Source organism: Penaeus japonicus, unplaced genomic scaffold (genome assembly GCF_977035675.1).
Source record: "Penaeus japonicus unplaced genomic scaffold, GWHDUDI00000001_assembly GWHDUDI00000031, whole genome shotgun sequence".
In the NCBI taxonomy this organism is placed as follows: domain Eukaryota; kingdom Metazoa; phylum Arthropoda; class Malacostraca; order Decapoda; family Penaeidae; genus Penaeus; species Penaeus japonicus.
The window spans coordinates 13155938-13173437 of record NW_028234433.1 but is presented as its reverse complement, the minus strand read 5'-3'; the positions used below and the strand labels follow the sequence as shown (position 1 = coordinate 13173437).

General features: G+C 37.6%; 1 protein-coding gene across 3 annotated transcripts in view; it reads right to left on the bottom strand.

Annotated features, from left to right (window-relative positions):
• The window catches only part of Mekk1 (mitogen-activated protein kinase kinase kinase 4), a 41395-nt gene that overhangs the window by 22674 nt on the left and 1221 nt on the right, over positions 1 to 17500 (bottom strand). Inside the window, exons 2-20 of one of the 3 annotated variants that reach the window (XM_043031555.2) lie at positions 14719 to 14889; positions 12044 to 12156; positions 11832 to 11864; positions 10677 to 10861; positions 10153 to 10341; positions 9694 to 9819; positions 8687 to 9489; positions 8310 to 8454; positions 6284 to 6499; positions 5771 to 5944; positions 5223 to 5380; positions 4459 to 4605; positions 3969 to 4195; positions 3588 to 3796; positions 3213 to 3362; positions 2939 to 3103; positions 2338 to 2553; positions 2084 to 2193; positions 154 to 267 (exon numbers count right to left, since the gene is read on the bottom strand). In XM_043031555.2, the coding sequence (XP_042887489.1) occupies positions 154 to 267; positions 2084 to 2193; positions 2338 to 2553; positions 2939 to 3103; positions 3213 to 3362; positions 3588 to 3796; positions 3969 to 4195; positions 4459 to 4605; positions 5223 to 5380; positions 5771 to 5944; positions 6284 to 6499; positions 8310 to 8454; positions 8687 to 9489; positions 9694 to 9819; positions 10153 to 10341; positions 10677 to 10861; positions 11832 to 11864; positions 12044 to 12156; positions 14719 to 14889 (3651 nt within the window). The remainder of the gene's footprint in view (positions 1 to 153; positions 268 to 2083; positions 2194 to 2337; positions 2554 to 2938; positions 3104 to 3212; positions 3363 to 3587; positions 3797 to 3968; positions 4196 to 4458; positions 4606 to 5222; positions 5381 to 5770; positions 5945 to 6283; positions 6500 to 8309; positions 8455 to 8686; positions 9490 to 9693; positions 9820 to 10152; positions 10342 to 10676; positions 10862 to 11831; positions 11865 to 12043; positions 12157 to 14718; positions 14890 to 17500) is intronic. The other 2 variants (XM_043031556.2, XM_043031557.2) reach the window with 2 other exon arrangements.

Here is a 17500-nt window from a genome sequence, read left to right as displayed (position 1 = left end):
ACATATATATATATATATATACATATATATACAAATATATATATATATTCGTATTTGTACTGAAGACCAAAAACATATTTATAACACATCAAGTCAGCAGATCTTGCCAATCTGCTGTCCTCCAAGGCAAATCTGGCTCTGCCTGTTGCCCACCTTAGGAGCGGGCTGTCAGTTGGATTCACCCCAGGGGAATAATCACTCTGGGAGGACTGTGTGGACAGGGACCTCTCTGGTGCATTATAGCCCATGGATGACGTGGAAGAAGACCTGAGGAAGATTGCATCAGGTGCCATCTCAGTTCATTCCTCTTTTCGAGTGAAAGTATTTGGTTGAACAGATTGGAGTCCTATTCCTCTCTTACAATTAACAATCTACTTGACACTTGTGTGAGGGTGTGCAGAGAATGAGAATAGATCTTTGTGAGGATGCATGCCAAGCAGTGAACTTCTCTGTTTTCATACCTTTTCAGTCAAACTTCAAAAATGCGTAGTGAGCCTTTCTTCCAATAGAGAAATAGATAAATAAATTGTGATGTTAGTTCAGTATCATTCCTGCCATTCTGAGCTGAAATCCAATGTGCTGGGCTTTTCAAGCTACATCTTCATTCTTATAAACATTTTCTTGTCAGTTTAATTTCAATATGTAATGTCTAACATTTTTTGACATGCTATAAAAAGGAAAATCAACATGACCCTAAATAACAAGTTGCTTCATAATATAACATGATTAGGTTTTATCTTTTTTTCTGTGAATTTGCAATTAGTCAAACTGATTTTGAAAAGCAATACAAATGAAAATTGAGCACGACCTAAAATTCAAGGAGCTCAGTTTTCATTATTCTTTTATCATAATTAGCAGGAAAGAATTTTTTTTTTTTTCCAAGATCAACATTAAGCTATAACAAACCCCAGGAAAATTTAAAAAGAAAAGTAAAATAAAATGATGCAATATGGCATGCTTAAAGCACTTCTAAGAATGTGGACCAAGTTTTCTTTACAAGACCAGTGTTCCTGACATTATTCTTTGTATCAATTCATCTGCTTCATATTTGTCAAAAGTCCATGTCTTTGAGAGAAGTAAAAATTACTTTTAGGATGTTTTTAAGATGTAAATCCAATTCATGATGGATGTTTTGTTATATCCCAAAACCAAATTCATAAAGTGAGCTCGGAAAGAGGCTGAGGGAGAGAGTGCAAAAAAAAAGGACACCTTATTTTTGTGATTCATGTATATGTGTGATTAAACAGGTCCCTGTAAGATGTTTGCTGGAGGCACCAACAAGAGAGAAATTTAACTTAGTGGATGAGTTTCAAAGTGCAATAAAACTATTATAAAAGATATGCTTGATCTACTGTTTGTTAAATAATGCAAGCTCTTCAAAAAGTTTAATCTGAGGAATTAAAATGAGAAGCTTAACATGCTTTCAGGCATGACCATGCAAGACAAGTATGCTCTATGGTATGAACGTTTAAATTATTATACATGCGACTTATGATGTAACTGAAAATATGAGAAAATATCATCTTCAAAATAAAAGCAATTATAAATTCAACAGTTTTGATATCATATTTTACTGCTGATATATAAACACAATATATATATATACAAAGTTACAAACCTGACTTCATGATTGGTACAAGTCTCAATATTGATGTTCTAATATCCTATTTACATCCACTTCTCTATTCTGAATATCTTTCACTTTTCTGCTAAAAGCAACCATCAAATTTTAGCAGATACCTTAGATCCCCATTCTCTAAATTCAATGATGAATCTAATTTTCAGATGACAAAAATAAAAATCCTGTAGTGATATATCTACCTTACTATAACCACACTTGCATAAAACTTCAGAAAACCTTCAGTGTATGCATTACATTTAAAGATGTGCTTCAGTAATCAGATTATTCAAGACCCACTCTCCTCTCTGAACATTTCTACACTGAGTTGCCTTCTCCTATTGTAATCAGATATACATTATTATTCATTCATTCATTCTTTACCCTTCATCAAGGTAACTTGACTAACTAAATTTATCTGACCCTTGAATTTATGAATGAACTTTAATCAATCATGTGACCAACCTGAAGTGGTGTCTGGGCAGTACTGGAGTCAATGGTGTACCTGGCTGGCTGACCTCAGGTGCTTTCCCTTCTATGTACACCAGGCACCTCTCGATTTCTCCTCGGAAATTCTACAAAAAAAGGTTTGATATTTGTGATAATTATGGATATGTAATGTTAACTCTGACTTTCATAGTAAATCAGGTGCACTAATAGGCTTCAATGTAGATGACATAGGACAGTAATAATAAAGGAATATTCCAGCTGACTCTCACCTCAAATTCCTCATCTTTGAGATGCCTTGTATTGTGTGGGTCACAGACAAAAACAATGAACTCGACTCCTGCGTTTGACCATCTTGGACGCCTGCCTCTTCCTTCTGAATAATGACTCTGGACAAATTTCATCCACATTCGAGCAAGATCAACCAGAAGTGGTGCTACGGACGCACGGTGATGACCAGTGACAAGACGAGTGACATCTTTGTGATACTGAAGAGAAGATAACATGAGAGAAATCTTAATTCATAAAGTATCACACAATATAGTAAAAAGTATAAAACACAACTAAGGTAAGATTAAGTACAATATCTATGCTCAAGAAATCAAGCTTATCATAACATTAATATCTGGTATGAAAAATCCAAGAGCTGGACTATATTTGATACCTTCCACAATCTCCTAGTAAAATTTAATATTCACTGAGACTTAGCTCTCACCTGAATTATGAAACAGGTTTCTCATGGATAATGCTGGTAGCCATACTTTTTATTTTTTGTATGCAGAAAACACTAGTGTGATCATATCTTTTGAGTCAATGGAAAAGCATAATAATAGGTATCTTTACATAACCTGCATGAGTTATTGTTTGGCATACCTCAAAGCCAAACATGAAGTACTGGTGAACCACATCTCTGGTTACTAAATGAAGCTGACGCCGTTCTCCATCTTCTAAGCTCGGCATCACTAGCTCTAGATCTGTCATACTTTCCACCTGTTGTATATTCTTCTTGAGACTACTACATAGCTCTAGAGCCTCTTTCTGAAATGAGAATATGATGCAATAATAAAGGAAAAAGACGATGAAAGAACTTTTTTTGCAGTAATCCAGTCTATGGTAAAAAGCATTCTAATGGACAAGATGTTCTAACCTTAAGTTCATCAATGGAATGAGTAATGGCTTTGTTGGGTGTTGTCTGGTCATGCACTAAAAGGACAGTGTTGCCCATACAGTGAAGAAATTCTCTCCGGACTGGCACGAGCATTGTCCCTGTAGATACTACCACCATAATACTTGTCACCTGGAATAGATAGCTTATTGTAGCATTTTTATTTGATTTTTTCTTTCCTCTCATTTTTTTAAAATGAAGTTATAGCTGCTAACTGAAAAAATACATATTCACAATCAACATTCAACAAATAAGTAACAAATAATAAATATTGTTATGACACATGATCTGAACCAACTTATTCTAGTTTAATGTATAATTATAAAAAAAAGATTACAATATTGAGAGTCAAATCACCTGTACTCTAGAAAGTGTAATTGTGCAATCTGCTGTAGGTTCTATCTTGATCAGATCGCCAGTCCACAAATTGTGAAGACTGTCCCCCTCGTCACACCTCATAAGGACCAGATACCCTCCCTCTTCATCCGATTCATGCTCGATGCCAATCCCACCGACTCTCATGTCTAGTAAGTGCCAGATGTATTCCTTCTTGTCCTTAATACGAGCTGCAAGAGAATTTTATGAAGGTAACCAGTGATTATAATACTAGTGAGGTAAAGATATAGGAATGGGTGATTGTATTTATGTCTAAAACAGTAAGCACTACTGAAAAATCAAAGAAATTCAGCAACATTGTTTTATCAAATCATCATAATCAAGAATCCATAGATTACCCACCTGGTACAAATATGAAGTGGTTTTGGCTGTGTGGTGCAATCACTCGGATGTGCCCTGTTTCCCGTAATCTGCTCAGCACCACAGCAGGCTTGCAGTTGATTTGGAATTCTGCAGCAACCTCTAAGTCCTTCCTTAGCATCTTGGCTAACCCTGCAGCTCTTAAGGCTCGCTCACGTGTCTCAGCTAACAGTACTTGAAGTGCTCTACATCTCTGAAGCAGTCGTTTCCTACAATGGATAATATATGTTTCAATTAATAAACTATCAATAAACTCACACACACATGCACACCCACACACAGAGGATTTACAAAACTAGAGATATAATATAAAGTATATTGACTGACACAACATATCAATGAGTTTTGCTATAGACAAACTTTACCTAATCAAAAGTACTGAAAGGCAGTCTAATTCTTGACTTCAAGCCTTGTGCTAAAACAGTTGCACAATGGTAAAATAGAGCAATTGATCAGAGACTTAAAAACTCACTTCTGGATATCATCTTGATCCATGTCATCCTCATCAAAATCCTCATCAAAATTCTCCAAAGTAGAATCTTGCATGGCTGCCATCTGATCGTCGATTCCTGTATCAATGAAATCGCCCACACTACACAGCATGTGACAAGCTATGTTGCTGTGAACAAAAATAAAGTTTTGATGGTAATGTGAAAATAAGGTCAAATATAACATTGAAAAATTACAAAACATAAACATCAATAAAGATGAATTTTACATGGAGAAGGTAACATATGAGCACATACTGCTACATTATGTATGGTAATATAAGAATTAATTTAGGCAATTATTTACCTATCTAGAATTTGTTGCAGGCAAAGATATTTAATCCTTCCAAGATGGGCCACATGTGAAGATGTTCAGCCTGAGCTGGGCATGTGTTTTCTATCATTTTCTAGATTTATGGTACGAAATATGAATGTACATATGATATATTAGCAAAGTGATACTATTTAGCATTTGGTATAATAGATTATCATAACTGAAGGAATAAATAGCTCATAAGTTCAAGAAAAAGAAAGATGCAACATCAGAGTGATCTGACTCCAAAAATGCCCGTTGAGGAAGGGTTAAGGTAACCATGGAAATGCATAAACACTTTTACCAGATACTTAACACAGATTGTTAGAATTAAAGATCCATTTCATAACCTCCCCCTTTATTGAAGGAAAGGCTATCTGAAAAAAACAACAAAAAAAATGCAATTAACTTTATAACTTCTTGTTCTCAACTTACCAAAATCTTGTTGCTGCTAAACTGTCCCCCTCATTAACGTGAGGACATGTTGCTTGGACAAATCGCCATTCTTCTTGGAGGAAATTCCGCTGAAGACCCGATGCATGAGGCTCGCGGTGCAACATACACACAAACTGATCAAGCCACTCCAGATAGACCTGTAAATTAAAGATGAAGCTAGCATTGTTGCTACAACTATAACACAAAAATAAAAGCTGAATAAATCTCATTGGGACACTATCATTAAAAAAAAAAATTGTTAACACCATCTAAATATATATATATTTATATATATATTTATATTTATATATATATATATATATATATATATATATAAATATATTTATATATATATATACAAACAATAATATATATATATATATATATATAAATATATATATATAATATATATATCTATCAAATTTCAACATGATTCCTGCCTGATTAGAAAAAGGTTAACTTAAATCAAATTATCACAAAAAGAAAAATCTGCAATCACTCCCATTTGTAGAAATGTCATATAGCAGTGAGAGTCCCAAGGTACAAACCTCTAACATTCTCTTTATATTGGCATCTAGCTCTTCAATTGCTTGTGTTTGGCGAAACTCTAGATTATCTCGAAGAGGTGGAGAAAGGCTGCCAAAGAGAGCATGGCAAGCCCTCAGGTACTTCTGCCTCACTACAACTGCAAACTTGACTCCTTCTTTGAATTCCCTCATAAGCTGAAGAATACAAAGGGTTCTCATTAATAGACAAATGGACTGTATACAACAATAACTATATCTGTACATGTCTTCATCCCTGCCTCATACTGAAATATTTCATCTAGGTTAGAGACCGCATTGAAATGCTTCCTGAAATATTTCAGAGGCTTTGGATTTTGTATGGGGAGGGAGAGAGCAGTCATCTTTGTATGTGAAAATACATATAGATATAGCTATGTGTATAGATACAAAGATACACAAAAATATATAAAACATAAAAAAACAAACAAAAAAAAAACTAACTAAAATTACTTAATATTCATTTTTACATAAAAGAAATGTAAACAGAATACACACCTCTTTAATACTAAGTCTGGATGGTTTTTCTGGCATCTGTTCAAGTCTAAGCTTCAGACACTCCCTCATCATCTGAAGTGACACTGAAGCTAAGAAAATGAACGTTGCATAGAAGGGAGGAAGCTCCATTTTTCCAAACCTTGGAATCCATGGTCCGTATCTACTCAGTTCTTCTAAGTTTTCAGCTAGTGCCATTGTTGGTATGTCTGTTGCATTCTGGAAAAAACAAACAAGGAATATAATCCAAAATAATCATATCTTTTTTGTTTCTTATTCAGGTTTAACAGAGGATTTCCATTTTTCCTATTTCAGTACAACTTGCTGAAGAAGAATAAGAATAATAAAAAGAAAAAAATGAACATTATTTAGTATCAACCTATTGTGTACGAGTATCATGACATACATGTCGGCACCAATTAGAACTAAAAGACGGAAGTCAATGCATCAATGACGCGACATCGGGATCTGCTCACAGTTGAAGCATGCACACAGCCATGAAGTATTATTGCTGTAATGGTGCTAGCTCTAGAGCTACAGGGTTCCAAAGTCAGCCTAAACCCGCATTTTATAATGGATTTGTGGAAAAATATTGTTTGGGCTAATCTGCGCTACCTGGAGGGTGGAGAAAACCCTTTCCCCATTGCTTGTGTCATAGACCGCCCACCTTAACCCAATCCCGACAGGCCTGGCGAGAAGTGGCAACCCCCTACGCCGGGCCTATGCAATATTGCATCGGGAACGTCACACTGGTGTGTAGCCTAGATAGTGAAAGAAGACACACCGTCATCATTGGGTTAAGAACAAGTTAGGTCGTTAGGCACCCTGTCGGCAATGGGTAAACATTTGCCCTCAGTTGCAAGTATGATCTTCCTTATGTCATGGCTTTTTGTATGGTAGGTATGCAGGATGATTATGCGTGTAGCAGCTGCCTGCTGCCTTATGGGGTGAATAGCCAGAGGTGTTAGGCCTCCACATTTTGAAATACCCAGGGGTTGTGTCAAGTGGGAGAAAAAAACCTCTGTGTCATTATTGGATTAACCTGTTAACGACGGGTGACTAGATATCACGTCTAGTGGTTTTTGGGCCACACGCCGGAGACGCGTTATTTTGTCCAACCCGGCATGCGGGTGGAGCCAGCGCACAGCGCTGGCTCGTGGCCAGTGCGGCAGAGAATCCCGACGCGTTAGGCTTATGCGTTCAAGAGTCCCGGAATTTTGGTCTTTTTAAGCCGGATTGGTCCCGTCGGGAATGGGTTAACTGACTTTTTTCCTTCTCTTTTACCAATGTTTTGTTGGTTTACTGTTATAAAACACTTATGATGATTTATGCATTCAAGACAGGCATGCTATTTAAAAGGTACTCAAAATTATCCAGTTTTAACAAGTTACATACTTTGTGATACATGTGAAAAATAAAACAAAACAAAGATAATTTCAATACAAAAAAACACAAAGAGCACACTATAACTCTATCAAAATAAAGTAAAATGATCAGGATAAACCTCATTGCCTTTCCATTTAGAATGTTAGTAAATCTACTTAATTCTATAGTGTCCGATAGATCTTTTTTTTCAAAGTACATATCTTTTGCTGAAAAGTTGGCTATATAACTCTTTATTATCTTATACTATTTATCTAACCAGGGTATAATATTTTTGCATAAAAATACCATAGTGAAAGAAGATACACTTGATATATTTTTTTGGTATTAACCCACACAGGACGGGTGGTACAGCATGTGTACCGCGCATTCAAAAGCCCAGTTGCCGGGCGGCACAGTATTGTGCCAGCTATTCATTTAATTTAGGCCTAATAATTCGAAAGCCCCGGCATTTGGACATTCTAGGCTAGAAATCCCCCGTCGGGAATGGGTTAAAGTCATTCTTGGGTAAACAGACTTTTACTTCCTATGACATTCGAGTGCAATAAAAAAGATCCCTAGATCCTAAATAAATAGTTCACTTTATAGGCCTTACTGAGTAGTCCATATTCTATGAATCAACTAAAGAAAATGAAAAATCACAAACCTTTTGAAGCTTTGAGTCTCGCACAGAATGACGAGGCTCTTCTAAAATGCATATGGTGCGAGACATCACATCGCGGATAACCTCAGCTACCTTATCAAATGTCTTTTTCATGCCTTTTGTTCTTAAGAGCTTTTCTACATATTTTCTGTGAAGGTGAGGAAGAGGTTAACAAAGTACTTTTAGGGGATCTAATAAAGTAAATTCATATTTGTTGGTTTAAGTAATTATGTACCAAATTATAGTGTGTTATTTAAAAATTTACAAATCCTAGGTTCCTCAAACCAATAACAAACAACCTAAAATAATAATGAAGCTGGTGAGAAAATAAACTAAAGTAATATTTATTAAAGAATTATTATCAAAAACACAAATCTCACCTGTAAGGGTTTGCTTCCACAAAAATGTCACTGAGACATCTTTTTAGTCCCCCTAGAGGATGGGCTGGTGCAGGAGGCATCAAAAGACCACTGTTAGTACTACCAGTGGTATGACCTGAATCAGTTGAATTGTTTGAATCAGAGGGGTTTGAGCTAGCATCTGATTTATCACAGTCTATCACAAAACGTACAGATGCAGACTTTTCTATGTGTGTTTCTTTCTCTTGGGAAGGTTCATCATAGTGTGTGGCTTGTGGGACTCCTGAATCGTAACTTGAAGTTGGTGTTGCAGCACCTGTAAAGCTGGTGCTGAAGGTAGGCCATGGAATAAGGGCTGATGTCATGTTCCCAAGCAGTTTCCCAAGGACTTCAATCTTCATTCTCAACTGCACCGTAGCATTGTACCAAACACACAAAGCCATGTAACGGTTGACAAAGTCAGTGTACTCCCACTCGGGAAAATGGAGTGCCAGCTTTTTGGTTGAAGGAAATAGAGATTCCACATAGTCTAATTTCTTCAACAGCTTTGCCACTTGTCGGAGCCCCTCAGTTTGTTTATCCATACATATCTTGCACCAGATAGAGAGACAACCACTACAGTCGTCCTCTCCCCCAGCCATTCTACTTGGACCAACACCATCTGTGGAGTCAGAGGTGCTAACAGGTATGCCTTGGATCCTTAACTCCCCTGCATAGAGGAGCTCATCAACAGTTGCAATCTTTACATCTACTTCCTCTTGGTGCTTCTCTGTACAGTTTGAATCAAAGGTAAAATTGAGGACTTCATTAATAACATCTAAAACCTGAAAAAAAGAGAGGAAAAAACATTAATATATTAGATTCTATATCAATTGAAGATTCTTCAACAGCTTTTTTTTAAACAAAATTATACATACAGAATGAGGCAATCTGAATTAAATAGGAAAACTTGCTCTTGAAATTGTACACAACACATTGATTTTCCCAACTAATCTAAAACCTTGAAATGAATATCTCAAAATTGTTACCTGCTTTCTCTGATTAACTAAATAGATATCATAGGAATTGGAATCTTGACCCGCATGCCATGCTTGTAGTTCTAGCCACAACATCTCATGGAGTTCCTGCTGGTACAGGACTTCCTCTTCACTTCTCTGTTGATGAACAAGTACACATTCAGTAAATTGTATTTGCTTTTATTCTTACAAAAACATGAAAAAAGTACTGTGATATATTCATAACTATACAATGCACATATGGAACAACTTATTAGCTGTAGCCATAAAAAAATCATCATTTGCTTTTCAGTAACCCAAGAAAAAGTAATAAGATGAAATTAGTCCTTATGGTAAGTAAATTATCAAGAACAACACACAAAAAGTAAGTCTGAAAAAAATATGTCTACTTTCTGTAGTGAAATAACATTCTCCACAAATTGCAAGCTTATCCTTAGGGCTTAACCTCCCTTGGCTATTTCAGGTCCTTACCTGGCGTTGATGGACAGGAACTTCTTGCGTACTAGTTTTAATCAAACTTTGAAGTTTTGCGAAGTAACTCAAACGATCTTGTGGACATTCTGCAGTAGAAACTTTACGACAACAATCAGTTTGATCACCATCATCATCCTCGCTTAATCTACGGCTGGAGACACTCATGTATCGTGATCTTGAATCAACCTGAAATTACAGTTTATTACATTTCATGCAACATATTTGTCATATCAATATAAAATTTAACATTCAACATTATCAAGAGAATGGGTTTGACAAAAGCAAATCTTACAATTTGGAACTTTGATCACACAATCATACTTGACAAAGAAGAAAATTGTATAGTATCTTTCCAGACATAAAGTGCATTATTACTGGTTCAAAAATTCACTCCCTTATTTATGCTTTTTTGCTATCTATTTTATGCTTTCTTATATGTCTTCAGAAATGAATGACATTTCTCATGAAATTAACAACTTGGAAAAAAAGATGAAGACATTTCAAAGTCAAGTTCAACATACCCTAACTGCAGCACAATGTGGTGGCAAACTTTCACATCGCTCATCATTTGCATCAGCTGTGGTTGCTGCATTCATGATAATTGACAGATTCTCAACTTCTGAGAGCTTCCACTCTCTCTCAAAGGTTCTCTGCCGATCCATGGATCTTTTGCGCTCCCGATACTGTCTTCTTGACCTCTCTGGAGCTGAGGTGCAGAAATCAATTAATAATAAGATAATTTTAACTTTCTACACTGTCATTCATCCTAAAACAAATTAATCAAAGATATGAAGAAGAAGAAGAAAAAAAAAAAATCATGCCAAACTAAATGGACCAAGTGAATACCCATAAATCTTGCTATAAAATAATTCTGTTTCTATGAATGAGCACACAATATCTAATACTATTCAATTCATTGCTTACATTTCATGAAATAAATATCAACAGAAAAATAATGAAAATATACATAAATTCTTTACAAAATCAGAATTCCGTGGGGGTCATTACTGCAAAATAACATAATATTATGCTAAATACTATCTTGTATAGTGACTACAGGAATGACACATATCACAATAGTTTTCCTCAATTATACAATAGCCATCTCAATGGATAAAGTGCATCTAATACTTTCTATTAGACAAACATTAAATGTTTATAATAATGAAAACATACAAAATCATAGGCTTACTTCACATTACTTGTTCATCTATCTGATTTCTAAATCTATAAGACTGATATACAATTACATAATCAATGCACTCTGGATGAAGTATGAAATAACAAATGAAGAATGCAATAAAATACTGTATATCCTAATACATGTATCTAACATTTCTATCTTTAATACTGTAGTGGAAGATTTTATTGGGAGTCTAGTGGTCATACTACACATATGGGAGAAAGATCAATATAAAATTTACAGAGCTGAACATTGGACATAAAAGGCCATACATGTTTATACAACACTGACAGTTCTGGTTCTGTGGCTCTCTTGTACCAGTGACTATTTGTACATTATACTTGGTTACCACCATATGGCACAAGTGATACAAGAGAAGAAATAGGGTCAATGATGATCAACATACAATGGTACCTTTCTACAGTAAGGTTTCCATACCAGAAGTACAATTTCAAGTCTTCTATGTACAGTGAAACTGAAATTGTCCACTTACAATTACACATGCTAATTGCTCCTCTCAATAAAACTGCAATAAGAAACAAATTTTCACATATCATTCATAAAACAGGAAAAAAAGTAAACTTCCTAATGGCTGATACATTATTCTATGTAAGACATTTGTGTATCCAGTCTGGTCCTTCCCTGGAGAAAATTTTTAAAGTTACAAAAACAATGTCAAGACATAATTATTCTCTCAAGACTCACTTGCTTCCCCAAAGCCATGTTCTGAGAATCCCGGGAGGGAGAGGAACCGTTCAGCTGTATCACGTCGCTTCAGGGTGGCTTTGATGGTCTTGGCTGCAACCTTTGCCTGAGAACTGCAACCGATACAAGGTATAAGTAGCAAACAGAAAGATGAAAATAAAAATAAAAATTACATTTATGTTTTACTTCTAAAACCAAGCAAAATGGAGGTATTGGAAAACAAATAATTTTCTACCACAGTCATGGTAGCAAAACCATATCTGTTTTAGCTCTCTAGTCTCTCTCAAACACACACACAAACACAAGCAAGCAAACAAACAAAACAAAAACATACACACAAACAAACAAAAACACACACATGTAGACACACGCACACAAACAGAGAGTCATGCAGAGAGTGTTTATCAAGGATGTGGCCAATCAATATAATTGTAAGTGGTATCCTGCAATCTTTCTTTCTTTCTGTATCCTTCTTTTTCAATATGGTCCAGAGCTTAAATCAAGTAAATACAAATATGAAATGATTACATACACTATCCCCCACCACTCTCTCTCTCTCTCTCTCTCTCTCTCTCTCTCTCTCTCTTGCTTTCTCTTACTCACTCTCACTCTCTCACCCTCACTCCCCCCCTCCTCTCTCTCTCTTCCTTGCTTTCTCATTCACTCCCCCCCCCCTCTCTCTCTCTCTTGCTTTCTCTTACTCACTCTCTCACTCACTCACTCGCTCACCCTCACCCTCACTCCCCCCCTCCTCTCTTTCTTTTTCTCTCTCTCTCTCTCTCTCTCTCTCTCTCTCTCTCTCTCTCTCTCTCTCTCTCTCTCTCTCTCTCTCTCTCTCTCTCTCTCTCTCTCTCTCTCTCTCTTGCTTTCTCACTCACTCCCCCTCACCCTCACTCCCCCCTCCTCTCTCTCTCTCTCTCTCTCTCTCTCTCTCTCTCTCTCTCTCTCTCTCTCTCTCTCTCTCTCTCTCTCTCTCTCTCTCTCTCTCTCTCTCTCTCTCTCTCTCTCTCTCTCTCTTTCTCTTGCTTTCTCTTACTCACTCTCACTCTCACTCACTTGCTCACCCTCACCCCCCCCCCCCTCTCTCTCTCTCTCTCTCTCTCTCTCTCTCTCTCTCTCTCTCTCTCTCTCTCTCTCTCTCTCTCTCTCTCTCTCTCTCTCTCTCTCTCTCTCTCTTGCTTTCTCTTACTCACTCTCACTCTCTCACCCTCACTCCCCCCCCCTCCTCTCTCTCTTTCTCTTGCTTTCTCACTCGCTCACCCTCACCCTCACTCCCCCCCCTTCTCTCTCTCTCTCTCTCTCTCTCTCTCTCTCTCTCTCTCTCTCTCTCTCTCTCTCCTCTCTCTCTCCTCTCCTCTCTCCCTCTCTCTTCTCTCTCTCTCTTTCTCTCTCTCTCTTTCTCCCTCTCTTTCTATCTCTCTCTTTCTCTTGCTTTCTCACTCGCTCACCCTCACCCTCACTCCCCCCCCCCTCTCTCTCTCTCTCTCTCTCTCTCTCTCTCTCTCTCTCTCTCTCTCTCTCTCTCTCTCTCTCTCTCTCTCTCTCTCTCTCTCTCTCTCTATCTCTCTCTTGCTTTTTCACTTGCTCACCCTCACCCTCACTCCCCCCCCCCCTCTCTCTCTCTCTCTCTTGCTTTCTCTTACTCACTCTCACTCTCACTCTCTCACCCTCACTCCCCCCTCTCCTCTCCTCTCCTCTCTCTCTTTCTTTCTTTCTTTCTTTCGTTCTTTCTCTTTCTCTCTCTCTCTCTCTCTCTCTCTTGCTTTCTCACTCGCTCACCCTTACCCTCACCCTCACTCCCCCCCTCCTCTCTCTCTCTCTCTCTCTCTCTCTCTCTCTCTCTCTCTCTCTCTCTCTCTCTCTCTCTCTCTCTCTCTCTCTCTCTCTCTCTCTCTCTCTCACTCTCTCTCCTCTCTCTCCTCTCTCTCTCTCTCTCTCTCTCTCTCCCCCCCTCTCTCTCCTCCTCTCTCTCTCTCTCTCTTCCTCTCTCTCTCTCTCTCTCTCTCTCCCCTCTCTCTCTCTCTCTCTCTCTTCTCCTCCCTCTTTCTCACTCTCTCCCTTCCCCTCACTCCCCCCCTCCTCTCTCTCTCTCTCTCTCTCTCTCTCTCTCTCTCTCTCTCTCTCTCTCTCTCTCTCTCTCTCTCTCTCTCTCTCTCTCTCTCGCTCTTATTCTCTCACTCCCATCACTCTCACTTTTATACTCACCCTCTCTCTTACTTTCTCTCTCACACAACCACGGTCTCACTCACCTTCACTCTCACTCTCACTCACTCTCCTTCATTCTCACATATCCTCTCACACACACCCTCACTATCACTCCCCTTACTCTTATACACTTTCACTCTCACTCACCTTCATATATCCTCTCTCACTCACCCTCACTCTCAGATATTCTCATTCTCATTCTCACTCTCACTCACCTTCATTCTTATTTCCAACTACTGTCACTCTCACTTATCCTCACACATATCCTCACTCTCATTCTCAGGAGCCCTCATTCTCATATATCCTCACTCTCACTTTCACACATCATCACTCTCAGTCTCACATATTTCAACTCTCACTCACTCTCATTCTCACATATCCTCACTCTCACTCATCCTCCGTCTCACTCACCTTCAATTTCAAACACCCTTACTCTCACTCACCCTCAATCCCCACTAAGACCAACTCACCAGTAGGCATCCCTCTCCTTCTGACGACGGAGGCGATGGGTGCGAGGCGGAGTCTTCCCATATTCCCCTAAGTAACGGGCCAGCTCCTCCTCGTCTTGTGTGAAAGAGTCGAAGCTTTCAAGTGTCTCTGTTTCTTCCGTTTCCTGCACGTCTTCACTGCCGCTGCTGCTCCTGTGAACCAGTTGATGTCAGTTAAGTGAATTGAGGAGTTTTTGTCATCATGCACCTTTGTATAATGATAATGATAACTGATACTCAGATATCATTTACAATGCTATAATATTCCTCCAGCCTAAAAAATTAAGGGTAAATGTCCAGTTTCATACAGCCATTGAATCTTGCAATTCAAATTTTTATCTGCAATTCTTTCTGTGTGTTGCGTGAATCTGCTATCGTTTACCACCGCAAATTACCGTTTCTGAAAATATTAAAGTCCAGATTATAGAGGAGGGTATGAAGTATATCTGGGAAATTATGGGGTAAAGCAAGCTAAAATGTAATTAATATTTAATACCAGCACATAAAAAAACAATAAAAACATTTAAAATCGGCTATGTCTGCCATCAATCAAGATTGACAAAATGAAGCGTCAACTTTTAAAATTTGAAGGGAACACACTTTCGGCAAACCTGGTGGTAATACACTTAAAACCTCCACTTAAAAACCCCTAGCCAGGGGGCTCCACACCCTGGACCCATGTGGTCTTTAGATATTGTGTTCTAACCATGTGTTCCACCTAAACCCCTAGTTAGGGAGCTCTGCCCAAAGGACCCCCAAGAGAGAAGACCTTGAATAATAATAGATATTGCCTCAATTTTCATATGTTTATTTCAGCATGTAATTTGATGTCAGAAAACCACATACCTTTGTATATAGAAATATTGCACCTTTCTTTGGTTTTGGCGATTTCTTCTCGATTGCTTCCATCAAAAATGCACAATTTCTTCACTTGGGGCAATTGATGGGCTCTGATATTAAACCAAGATGGATACTGATGTCCCTTTCTTCCATTTTTGCCACAACACTGATCGAAGAATGCCCAATAATCTATATAACAATGAAAACAAAGCGATTCTCACCGGCACTCCTTAAGGCATAACGGCCAAGGAACTGTCAAATCACCCTGGTAGCGAATATGTACATCCACAGTTTAATGAAAATGATAAAAAAATTCATGAGAAATTGTTGTAAATGTTAGATTTCTTGAAATAAAATGGAAGAAATATATAGTTGTGAAAGGAAAGACACTTTCAACCAGAATTAATAGTTTTTACAATGGCGTATTAACACACAAACTAATTGTCATACCGCAAAAATTAGTTATGCGGTCAGTGTAAGCTTGACATCCTACCATTAACATTGTGAGCGACTTAGAAAAATATACTGCTGGCACATCAGACCTGCTGAATAACTCTTTTATTAACAATTTGTGGAGGAAGTGCTCTGAATGAAAATTCTCATAAAATTTTTGTTCTATCGCCTACATGTGCTATTTTCCTTGTATCTTAAGGCTGTTCAAAACTTGACCCTTACCAAATTTGGTACTAATACATTAATCAAAATTTGGGGATAATCAAGAAAATAATTTTTGAATTTCTGGAAATAGCTTGAATCTATTATCTTTTTCTAACTAATTTTCCAATAATTCTGCAACAGGTATTTTTGTGGGGTCAAATCACTTTCACACTGCATTTTTTTCTTCTATATACAAGCTCATTATTCCTTAAATTATGTAACTAAAGCATCATACCAAATGTTAATTAGTAGTACTTATAACAGGTAAAGAAGATAATAGCAATGCATAGTTATTATCATTAATATATTCAATTAGGACAATTAATATGTTCAATTATTCAATTATTCTACTGAAGCCTGGGAAACCCATTTAGTCTACTGCCCTGCATATACATGCATATCTGGTAATAAGGGACTGATAAGGCTTATCTCATCCATCTGTGTATGTGTCTTTTGAAGACCAAACTACCACCATATTAGGAAGAATAGATGCTGACAAGATTTCTGTATATATTAATACCTTTAATCTTTATTTAGGCTGAGCATTCTCCCTCTTTCTGCTTATAATCATAAATAAATATGGAGTTAACACAATGGTTAAACTGTTTCAGGTAGTACATGAAGTTAACTGATTAATGAATTCTAAAGTACTTTCCTTCTCGGGTACCACTGTCACAAACAAAATAAAACAAATATAAAATCAACAAAGCACGTAGCAGATATGGTTTAGCATGTCTCATGGCTTGCACACTTTGCACGCTTTGGCACACTTGTAAAACCAACAACTTCCGCCATATATGTTGTGGAAAGATAAAGCTTGGACTGGTTTCTTATTTGACAATAAATAGCCAGGGAGGTCTACAACAAAACTCAAACATATACACACTGGCAGCTTAGTCTGGTTCTATTTTTGATAATCAATGGCCTGATAAATCTAAAAACTTTATAGCACCAGATTATAACTGGTGCAGGTTTGTTGGCCAATGGGACGAGGTCAATGGTAAAAATGCAAGGGTTTTCTTAACCCACACAGGACGGGTGGTACAGCATGTGTACCGCGCATTCAAAAGCCCAGTGGCCGGGCGGCACAGTATTGTGCCAGCCATTCAATTGATTTAGGCCTAATAATTCGAACGCCCCGGCATTTGGACATTCAAGGCTAGAATTCCCCCGTCGGGGATGGGTTAACAAGAAGAGAAAGCAGGTGAGAAAATGAGGCATACAGAGATAAAGAGAGACAAGAGATAAGAGAGAGAGAGAGAGAGAG